Source organism: Hemitrygon akajei, chromosome 5 (assembly GCF_048418815.1).
Source record: "Hemitrygon akajei chromosome 5, sHemAka1.3, whole genome shotgun sequence".
In the NCBI taxonomy this organism is placed as follows: domain Eukaryota; kingdom Metazoa; phylum Chordata; class Chondrichthyes; order Myliobatiformes; family Dasyatidae; genus Hemitrygon; species Hemitrygon akajei.
The window spans coordinates 84,306,638-84,318,698 of record NC_133128.1 but is presented as its reverse complement, the minus strand read 5'-3'; the positions used below and the strand labels follow the sequence as shown (position 1 = coordinate 84,318,698).

The following is a 12,061-nucleotide window of genomic DNA, read 5'->3' as shown; positions in this document are numbered from 1 at the left end:
AGATGTCGGATTATAAGCCGCTACTTTTTTCCCACATTTTGAACAGCTTTGAACACTGCGGCCTTTACTACGGTGCGGCTAATGCATAATTTTTTTTCATGCCGCCAAAAACATTTTGCCTCGTAACAGTAGACCAATAAAATTGATGAGTAGTTCACAGAGGTCCAATGAAATTGTATGATAAATCAAGCGCACTTTCACAATTAAATTATTGTAAATCAGTCATTTGTACTCACCCTCATCAACATGGAAAACACTCGAAGAAAAGCATTGTGCTGCCTTTATGGCAGTTATTTAGTTTATAATATTTTCGCTTAGTAATTCATTTTCTAGTTAAAGTTAGAAGTGTTTTAACTATATTTGTTTTCTGTACTACATCGCGGGATGCTATGACGTCACACCCGGTTTCGCCGCGTCTTGTGGGAAAAATACCGGTTTGCGATAAACGGGAAGGAGGGGGGGGGGGCGAGCGCATTACGCGAGCGGCATTAGATCTGAGCGAACGCTGCTTTTAAGTTAAAGGCGATCAATAACTTTTCCTGGTAGGCTGCAGTATATATATTTTTTACCAGTCGTTAGGAGATATTGGAATGTTGTTCAGTAAAAAAGTATACGCAACGTATATTTAAAAGTAGCCGCGTTACAGGCACGGTTCGAAAAAAAGCATTTGCAATATGTATTTGTTTATGTTACCATATGGATTTAATTAAAAGTTAAAAAATCCTCACGTGTAATATCTTTCTGTGTAAATATCTCATATTACAACGTGGGACACCTGCGGCCGAAAATCCGGTGCGGCTTGTACAAGTACAAAATTGATTTTCTTTCTAAAATTAGAGCCAGCGGCTTTTAATCAGGTGCGCTCTGTAGTGCGAAATCTACGGTAGATAAGATAGGAGAAAATATACCAGAGGATTTTATATATAAATGGGAATCCAAATGGATACGGGAAAAAAAAAGAATCTCCTTTATTAAGACACTTGATTGATTTATGGAATAAGGTAAATATGGACGATGAGATAAAGAAATCTTTATTAGCAAAAAGAACTTTAATTCAAAAATAGGCTTATTCCTTTTACAATGGATAATAAACTTTTACATAATTGGTTCCAAAAGGGGATTAAATATATAGGTGATTGTTTTGAAGGAGGTATATTGATGTCATTTGATCAATTAAAAAATAAAATTATAAAATATCAAATAATACTCTTTTTTGTTATTTTCAATTAAAAGCCTATTTACAAGAAAAGCTGGGACAAACAATGTTGATGCCAAAACCTAGTGAAGTAGAAATATTAATTCAGAAAGGAAAAATTAAAAAAATTATATCTTGTATGTATAATTTGATTCAAAAGCAAACAATTAAGTTAGGAATTCATAAATCAAGACAAAAATGGGAATCTGATCTGAATGTTAAAATTGATGGAAAAAATTGGTCAAGACTATGTTTTGATAGTATGAGAAATACAATAAATGTTCGACTTAGATTAATACAATATAATTTTTTACATCAATTATATATAACACCACAGAAAATAAATAGATTTAATTTAAATATGTCTGACCAATGTTTTCGATGTGGTCAAGAAATTGGTACTTTTTTTACGTTCTACCTGGTCCTGTTTTAAAATTCAACCATTTTGGATAAATTTAAGACTTTTATTGGAACAAATTATTGGAGTACAACTCCCACATAGTCCATTATTATTTTTATTAGGAGACATTGAGGGGATAATACCGAAACTTAAATTGAACAAGTATCAGAAAAAATTTATAAAAATTGCATTGGCAGTAGCCAAAAAAGTTATTGCAGTTAGTTGGAAATCTGATTTATATTTAACTATGGATCATTGGAATAATGAAATACATAGTGGTATTCCATTTGAAAAAATTACGTATAATCTAAGAAATGAATATGATATATTTTTGAAAATTTGGCTCCCATACTTACAAAAGATAGGATTAAATACACAGGTCCTTTGAAGATAAAATCATAGTAATTGGGGAAAGTAAAAATAAATATTAAAATTATTTTGTACTCCATGGAGCATGTGGGGGTCCTCCGATATCCAGGCAATCTTTTTCATTTTTCTTTCTTTTTTTCCCCTAAAGGTTAAGGGGGGGGAGGGGGGAGGGTCAACATTATTTTTCTTACTATTTTATTATCACATTTATTCCTTGTAATTTCTAAAATGTAATAAATAAATAAATAAATAAACCACACGCGTGGTCGCAGCGTCCAGAAAGTCGGCAGTTGTAGCGAAACTGAGTGAACAGATGAGGAGTCGGTCATCTTTGGTCCAAATCCCGTTTGGACTGTTGGGGTCACCAATGTAGCGATGTGCTACACACAGCGCTGAAATAACAACACGCAGTCGGTAAGTCGTTTCAAGACTAGTTTATTCAAACCTTGTGGTGCTGGTATTTAAATCCCTAGCACCCGCCCTCTCCGGGCGGAAATGACATCAGAGGTGCATTACCAAAGTCTCTTCCCGTGCACTGACTATTTGTGAGCCGGTTCGCCTGCGCAGAAAGTGGGTCGCCACAATACCATATTAAAGAGACTTATGTGAAGGGTGCAGGGACCAAGGAATTTCAATTTTAAAACGTGACTGGACTAGCTGCATTGTTCTTCCTGGACAACAGCTGAGGCAGGGTCTTCGTGCCATTACTTCCTATAAGGCAAAGCCTTATAGCATAAATAGCAACAATGCTTCACTCCTTGATGAGCTCAGTGCCTTTATATATACTTTGTAAGGGAGAATAACACCAAACCTCTATGAATTCCAGCATTCGGTGACTGTAATTTCAGTCTTGGAGGCTGATGCCAGAGCATCCTTCAACAGGCAGACTCTCACTGTGTACCTGGCTGGGTACTGAAAACCTGTGCTGGAGTGTTCAAGGACGTCTTCAACTTCTCACCTCTGCAGTCTGAAGTTCCCACCTGCTTCACATGGGTAGCAATCATACGAATGCCCAAGAAGAGCAGGGTGAGCTGCCTCAAACAGCATTGACCAGCAGCACATGCATATGTTATTATGAAGTGAATTGCTAGAGATTGGTTATGTATAGAGTTAATTCCTGCCTGAGGACATAACTTGCTGCAACTCGCCCACCACAGCAGCAGGCCTACAGTAGACTTAATCTCACTGACTCATCACTCTGTTTTGGAGAACCTAGACAATAGCAAAACATTACGTCAGGCTGCTGTTATAGATTTTAACTTTGTGTTTAATGTAATCATCTTCATAATCTTAATCAGCAAGCTGAGCCTATGCAACTGGATCCTCAGCTTCTTCATCTGGAGACAACACCTCATAGCTGACAGTCAACGTAGATGCACCTCAAGGATGCGTGATTCTGCACTCTACATTTATCACTGTGTGGCTAATCATAGCTTAAACACCATCTATAAATTGGTGACACTACTGTTGGTAAAATCTGAGGTGATGACAAGGATGTGTAAAGGAGTGAGGAAATTGGCATCACAACAACCTCGCTGTCACTGTCAGCCAGACCAAAGAATTTACTGTGGATTTTAGGGAGGCAAAGTCAGGAGAACATTCATCAGTCCTCATTTGAGGGTCAGTGGTGAAAAAGGTGAGCAGCTTCTAATTCCTGGGTGTCAACATCTCAAAAGATCTATCCTTTGCTGAATACATTGATGCAATCATTAAGAAGGCTCTGCTTTGTTAGTAGTTGGAGGAGATTTGGTGTGTCACCAGACTTTTGCCATTTTTTTTAATAGAAGCAATCTGACATGGGGGCTCCAATGCACAGGATTGGAAGAGGCTGCAGAGGATTGTAGACCCAGCCAGCTCCATCATGGGCACAAACCTCCCCACCAGTGAGAACATCTTCAAGAGGCAGTGGCATCCATTACTAAGGACCCCCACCACCTGGGACATGCTCTCTTCTTGTTGCTATCATCTGGACAGGCCATTTGTCCCATGATATTGTGCTGATCTTGAAGTCAGTTTATCCTAAGTGTTCTGCTCGGTATTATTCATATCCAGGTTCCCTTCATAATCATGCATCTATCTAAAAGCCTCTTGATCTGTATCAAACTGCCTGATTTCTTTGTGACTCCTGGTAACCAATTCTAGGCACCTACCACTGGCTGGGGATGGGGGAACACTCACTTTTCATGTCACCTTTAAACTTTCTACCTCTCACTAACCTTAAAAGGATGTCCTCAGGTGTTTGCTATTTCTGCTCTGGGGAGAGGATTCTGGCTGTTTATGCCTCTCATAGTTTTAAAGTCCTCTTTCTGGCCTTGCCTTATCCTCCAGTGCTCTAAGGAGAACATGTTTGTCTAACCTTTTCTTATATAGTTCATGCCCTCCTAATCCTGGTAGCATTCTGGCACACCTGTTCTGCATCCATCCATCCTGTAATGGGGACGACCAGAATTGTATGCAAAACTCCAGTTTGGTCTGACCAGAGTCATGACTTCCCTACTCTAATACTTAACATGTCTACCAGTGAAGGCAAGCATGCTGTATGCCTGTACCACTCTATCCACTTGTTTAGTCTCTTTCACGATATGCTGAGGTACAGAAATATCCCTGTGTCCTTGTAAAATATCCTGAATGCTATTAAATGTGTATCATTACTGTATACTTATTTCCTTTAGTTTAATCTCCCAAAGTGCAACTCCTCAAGCTTGCTGGAATAAACTCCATCTGCCATCTCTCTGCCCATATCTGTAACTGATTGATATCCCATTATATTCTTTGATTGTCTTTTACACTGTCTACAACTCCACCAATCTTGGTGCCATACACAAACTTGCTAATTCACCCATCTATATATTCATCCAAGTCATTGATGTATAACACAAACAACAGAGTCCCAACACCGATCCTTGTGGAACGTCACTGGTCACAGACCTCCAGCCAAAATAACAGCCTTCTATGTCTAATATGGGCAGCCAATTCTGAATGCAAATTTGCAATTCTCTGTGCATCTTTGTCTTATAAATCAACCTATAATGAAAAACCTTTTCAAATGCCTTATTAAAGTCCAAGTAGATAATGTCCGCTGCCTCAGCCTCATCAATCTCCTTTGTCACTTCCTCAAACAAAAACTCAATCAAGCCTGTGAAGTGTGACCTGCCCTGAACCAAGTCATCATGCTGACAGTTCCTAACAGGCCTTGCCTTTCCAAATGCTCATCAATCCTAACCCTCAGCTTCCCTACCACGAATGTGAAGCTCACTGGCCTATAATTATCTGGATTATCCCTATTTCATTTCTTGAACAAAGGCACAACACTTGCAACTCTCCAGTCCTCTGGGACTTTGCCTGTTGCTACAAAGATCTCTGTCAAAGCCCCAGCCAATCTTCTCAATTGCTGCTTTCAGTATTCTGGGATATATGCCATTAGGTTCAGGGGGCTTGCCTCCCTTAATACTTTTCAGAACTAGCACTATCCCCTCCTTGATCCTGAGCTGTAGACTCCTTCGAGATCACAGCTCAGCCTTAGTTGTTTAGTGGGATTTTTTAGGTTTGTACGGAGGGTTTTGGGGGGGCAGTGTGTTGGGGATTAGGTAGGTGTTTACGACATGGATTTGGGGGAATTAGAGCACAGGCCAGTGTCAAAGCCTCAACTCTGCATTCAAAGTTCAAGTGATGTCAGGCCTGCAGACCAGTGAGAGCAAGGGCTGGAGTCGTCAGCATGTTCCGGTATTAGAGTTCTGTGCAGACAGGAGGAACCAGATGTGACCTCCTAGGTATGCAAATTGGCGAGACTGGTGTTCGAGGCCGAGTGCTCGGGGTCCTCGTCCAACATCCTCCTTCATCACCATCAGCGAGACCTGGGTCAGTTGATATCAAGTCCAGGTCAAGGCCCGATTACTGGAGCTCTAGCCAAAGCTGTGAATCTGTGCGAGTCTGCTGGGGAAGTTGAAGTCCCAGTGACTGCAAATCCACGTATCTGCTGGAGATTAAAGATGGCCTGACCTTAGATTAGAGTTCTGTGTGTGTGGGTGGGTGTGATGGAGGAATAGTGCTTGTTTTTTGTTATTGCTTTGTCGGTTGGTATCTTCTGTTTTGTTGTGTTCTGTGTTGTTTTGCTGAGCTGGTGGCATGCTATGTTGGCACCAAAATGTATGGCAATATTTGCATCCTGCCCCCATGCACATCCTTGGGTGTGTTGGTTGTTAAGCAAACAACGCATTTCACTGTACCACTGTTTCAATGTACCTATGATAATGAAATCTGTGTCTGAATCTCTACCGCATTAGCATGTGCCTCTTTGCCTTCACTCTCTTGCAAATCCTGCTCAGTAAATACTGACATAAAGTAATCATTTAATATCTCAGCCACTTGCTCTGACACCAAGCAGAAATTCCCTCAGGAGGAGGTAGTACAGGACCCTGAAGAGCCATACTCATCAATTCAGAAGCAGCCTCTCCTCTATTCTCAGATTTCTGAACAGTCCATGAATGGTATCTCACTGTTCCCTTTTTTTACATTATTTTGTAATTTGTAGTTATTTCCTGTCTTTGCACTGCCTTGCTAACACACCAGCAACTTTCACATCATACAAGACAGGTGATAAATTCTCCATCATAGTAGCTATGCAGGCTCAGCTGCTGAGTGTACTCAAGCTAGAAATTAAAGAAGTTGAGGGATTTGGTCTTCGCATGAGATGCTGAGGTGAAAGGTCATCATGAAACTTATTGAATGACGGAACATGTTAAAAAGTCCAAATGACCTACTGCTGTGTTCTTCTCCTTAGAAAAAGCAAAATTGTTTTGGAACAAAGTGCAAGCTTCTGGGAGTGTAGAGCTTGTCTTTGAGCAACTCAGTAATGTGTTAAACTGCCTGAAAAACAAAATCGTCAGTGGTTCAGCGAACAATCAAGGTAAGACATTTTCTGGCTTTGAGTTATTTCTCCTAAATGATGTTTTCAACTCTACATTTATAAGTGATTAGCCCTGTTTGGCGGCAGTGGTGTACGGCATGACAATAACTTCAAACTTTAAAGCACTAGTCAGTTGCAGTCTTTTTTTAAAACAAAAGAATTTGCATTTATCCACAGACTCCAATGTGCTGCCAGACAGTATTTTACATTTTTCAGAAGCCCTCGCTGTGACCCCAAATGTTTTAGTAAACCGATGAAGTTGCATTCATATGAACATTTTTTTTGAGGCTCTTTAAACATTGACCTGGGTTGTGCAGAGTGTGGATGGCAACTTATCTTCACAGCATTGATGTTGTGCACTTATCTGCATTTAGAAAATTAATCTTATTGAACAACTTCCCTGCAGCTGAGTGAAATTGTGTGTCTAATTAAACTATTTATAACTTTCTCAAAGTTTTCTATTTGTTTTCACAAAATGGATTTTTCCCCCTCTGGAAGCTATTGGAGGATCAGAGGTGGAGAGGGTCAGTAACTTTAATTTTCCGGGTGTCACTTTCTCAGAGTAGCTGTCGTGGGCCCATCACATAAATATTGCGAAGAAAGCATGACAGTACCTCTACTTCCTGTGGAGTCTGTGGAGGTTTGGCATGTCACTGAAAACCTTGGCAAACTTCTATAGATGTGTGGTGGAAAATTATAGTCTGGTATGGGAACACAGTGCCTTTGAGTAGAAAATCCTACAATTAGTAGTGGATTTGGCCCAGTACACCACGGTAAAGCTCTCCCAACCTTTGAGCACATCTACATGAAACGTTGCCATAGAAAAGCAGCATCAGTCATCCAAGATCCTCACCACCCAGGCCAGGCTCTTCTCTCACCGCTGCCATCAGGTCGAAGGTACAGAGGCCTCAGGACTCACATCACCAGTTTCAAGAACAGTTACTACCCCTCAGTTTTGCATATGTACAAAATTAAGGGAGGAAAGTTTAGGGGAGACATCGGGGTAAGTTTTTTTACACAGAGGGTTGTGAGTGCCTGGAATGACTTGCCAGGGATGGTGGTGGAGGCTAAAACATTAGGGGTATTTAAGAGCCTCTTGGACAGGCACATGGATGAAAGAAAAATGGAGGGCTATGGGGTAGTGTGGGTTTAGTACTTTTTTTAAGGATTATATGGGTCGGCACAACATGGAGGGCTGAAGGGCCTGTACTGTGCTGTAGTGTTCTAACCATCAGGCTCTTGAACAAAAGGAAATAGCTACACTCACTTAAGGACTCTGGTATATTGTTGTTTCATGCTTGTTATTTGTTGCTATTTATTTATATCTGCATTTGTAGTTTGTTTACAATTAACAGTTCCTGATGTTTACAGTTTAGTTACTATTCTATAGATTTGCTAGATATACCCGCAGAAAAAGAATCTCATGGTTGTATGTGGTGACATGTATGTACTCTGATAATAAATTTTACTTTGACTTTGGATTTCCAGTTCTTAAAATCCCGTTGCTGTTTCTTCCAACCTTGCTCTTTATTTTTTAAATCCACAATGTTGATAAAGCTGTAGAATAGATATATAGATTTACATAGAAACATTTAAACAGATTCAGTGGGGCAATGCTTGTGATAAGAAACTGAAATTCTGAGTATAGGCAAAACATTAGAACGATTTCCACTAGTGCAGCAAAGGCCAAGGTATTTTTGGATATTGAAGGAATTGAGGGATGTGTTCTGGTATGAGGTGCTAGATGAAAGGTCAGTTGCGGTTTTATAGGATGGCAGAACACATGAAAAGGGCCAAGTAACTTGGTGAAGATGATCTAATTGAAATTAATTGAAGGTTATCTGAAAAGATAAATACAGAGGTGCTATTTCAACTTGTCCTCTCATCATCGACTCTAGAAAGGCAAGACTAACGTCAGGACAAACATAAGATCAGTTGTACATGGGCTAGTGTCTCATAGGAGTAGTAGAATTTGAGACTTAAGGGAAGACTAATGGGCAATTCCTGGTGTTTGTGGTCAGGAAGTAATATAGTGGGGTTTAGCTTTTTCTAATAATTAATCAGGAAGTGAAATTATTCATGGATCAGACTCTGAAGGTTCTCAGATTATAATATGACTGTGGCATCTGCAAAAGTGGGACTTTGAAGGGATATTTCCTTCCTTGAGAGACACTGAAGCTTAGATTTGACAATTTACTTCATGTTCTGTAATGTAAAAGCTAGAAATCAATGATCAGAGTTTAATTGATTTTAATATTTTGTCTTTTTATGTTCTTGCGAAATTAAATTTATGCAGCTAAATAAAAAAATCATTGGTTTTTGATTTATCTATGAGTCTATCAACTGAAATTGGTTAATTTAAATTATATATACAAGGTGCATGAATATCTATTAAAGCAAATAATATTGAACAGATTATCCACAATGTTAGCTATCCACAATGTAGTTTCATTTCTCTTTCTGCAGAATATTTGAAGGCTTTCAATTTGCTCAGTGAAGCCGGAATCTACATTTGTTTTTCACCTGATGTACCAGGTAGAGCCCAAGCATTAAAAGATCTTTATTCCCTTGAATTTGAATTAATGGCTGCAATACTATCACTGTATGGCAAGAATTGTAGCCATTGTGATTATCAGTGCACTTTGCTTTTGGATACTTAATGCTTTAATGTTTGTCATTTTCTGTTAATTAACCTTATTTTTAAATAGTAGGTATCTTTTTTAAAAAAAAGAAAGTCTACATTTTCCATACAGAGTGTGGGGGTATGTAGAATAAACTGTCTGAGAAATGGGTAGAGGCAAATACAATTGCAACGTTTAAAAGACTTTTGGGCAGGAAAGTTTAATATTCTAATCCTCTTAAAGTGAATGCTAACATTGCATTTGCCTTCCTTATTAAGTCAACCTGCAAATTAACCTTTAGGGTATCCTGCACTAGGACTCCCATGTCCCTTTGCAACCTCCAATGTCTGAATTCACTCCCTAATCAGAAAATTATTTTATTCCTTCTACCAAAATGCATGACATTACTCTTCCCCACGCTGTATTCCACCTGCAGCTACTTTGCCCATTCTCCTAATCTAACTAGCTCCTTTGTTGACCCCATGCTTCCATAGCACTACCTGCCCCTCCACCTATTTTTGTATCATCCACAAACTTGACCCCAAAGCCATCGTCTATCTCCCAGATCATTAACATAATAACATGAAATGTCAAGGACCCAAAATTGATCCCTGCAGAACACTACTAGTAACCAGCAGCCAACTGGAAAAGGCCCCATTTAATCCCATTCTTTGTCTTCTGCCAGTCAGCCCATCTTCTGTCCATGCTAGTATCGTGTAATAACATGGGTTCTTGTTTAGTAGCATCATGTGCAGCATCTTGTCAAAGGTCTTCTGAAAAATCAAGCAAAAAACATCCACTGACCTGCCTTTCTCTATAGTGCCTGTTATTTCCTTAGAGACTTTCAGCAGATTTCCCCTTAAGAAAAGCCTGCTGACTTTGGCCTATTTTATCATGTGTGTCCAAGTATCCTGAAGCCTCATCCTTAATAAAAGATTCCAACATCTTCCCAACCACAGAAGTTAGGTTTGCTGGCCTATAATTTCCTGCTTTTTGCTTCCATTCCTACTTAAAGAGTGGAGTGACATTTGCGATTTCCACTCCTCTGAAACCATTTCAGAATCTAGTGATTGCAGAATCTTGCAAGATCACTACTGATGCCTCCACAATCTCTTCAACTACCTCTTTAGAAACCTGGACATAGGAGCAAAATTAGGCCATTTGGCCCAACTAGTCTGCTCCGCCATTCAGTCATGGCTGATCCCAGATCCCATTCAACCACATACATCTGCCCTCTCACCATATCCCTTGATGCCCTGACCAATCAGGAACCCATAAACTTCCCCATTGAATATACCCACGGACTTGGCCTCCACCGCAGTCTGTGGCCGAGAATTCCACTGATTCACCATTCTTTGGCTAAACAAATTCCTCCTTACTTCTGTTCTAAAAAGTTGCCCCTCAATTTCAAGGCTGTGCCCTCTAGTTCTGGATACCTCTACCAGAAGAAACATCCTCTCCACATCCACTCAATCTAGTCCTTTCAACATTCAGTAAATTTCAATGAGATCCCCATGCATTCTTCTAAATTCCAGTGAGTGCAGGCCCAAAGCTGCCAAACGCTCCTCATTGTTAACCCCTTCTTTCCCAGAATCATCCTCATGAACCTTCTCTGGACTCTTTCCAATGACAATGCGTCCTTTCTGAGATAAGGGCCCAAAACTGTTGACAATACTCCAAGTGTGGCCTGACTAGTGTCTTATAAAGCCTCAGCATTATCACCTTGTTTCTAATATTCTATTCCCTTGAAATGAATGCCAGCATTGCATTTGCCACCTTTACCACAGACTCAGCCTCTGAATTAACCTTGACTATTCACTCGCCCATTGTAATTTTTACCCCACAAAATGACTACAGTTCAGAGGCCTGTATAAAGATCACAGAAGTCTACAGCACATTACAGGCCCTTCGGTCCACAACGTAACCTACTCTAGAAACTGCCTAGAATTATCCTACTGCATAGCCCTCTATTTTTCTAAGCTCCATGTACCTATCTAAGAGTCTCTTGAAAGACACTATTGTATTCGCCTCCACCACTGTTGCCGGCAGTGCATTCCACACATCCATCACTCTCTGTGTGGAAAAACTTACCCCAACATCCCCACTGGACCTACTTCCAAGCACCTTAAAACTATACCCCCTCGTGTTAGTCATTTCAGCCCTGGGGAAAAAGCCTCTGAATATCCACACGATCAATGCCTCTCATTATCTTATACACCTCTATCAGGTCACGTCTCATCCTCTGTCACTCCAAGGAGAAAAGACCAAGTTCACTCAGCCTGTGAAGGCATGAAGGCATGCTCTCCAATCCAGGCAACATCCTTGTAAATCTCCTCTGGACCTTTCCTATAGTTCCCACATCCTTCCTGTAGTGAGGCGACCAGAACTGAACACAGTTTTCCAAGTGGGGTCTGACCAAGGTCATGTATAGCTGTAATATTACCTCATGATACCCGATTGTCTCCTGTTCCCCTTCATCCCCAAATATTAATTCCCATCAGCTTCTTCTTACCCTTGCAGTTTCTTAACTCTACCCTTAAGGGTTCTACATCTTCTGATTCTATGTCATT

At 40.1% G+C, this 12,061-nt stretch overlaps 1 protein-coding gene across 2 annotated transcripts in view; it reads left to right on the top strand.

Moving 5' to 3' along the window:
- Positions 1-12,061, top strand: part of LOC140727933 (histone-lysine N-methyltransferase SETDB2-like) — a 107,937-nt gene that overhangs the window by 59,636 nt on the left and 36,240 nt on the right. For both annotated transcript variants that reach the window (XM_073045922.1, XM_073045923.1), the window contains 2 exons: positions 6,745-6,870; positions 9,337-9,405. In XM_073045922.1, the coding sequence (XP_072902023.1) occupies positions 6,745-6,870; positions 9,337-9,405 (195 nt within the window). The remainder of the gene's footprint in view (positions 1-6,744; positions 6,871-9,336; positions 9,406-12,061) is intronic.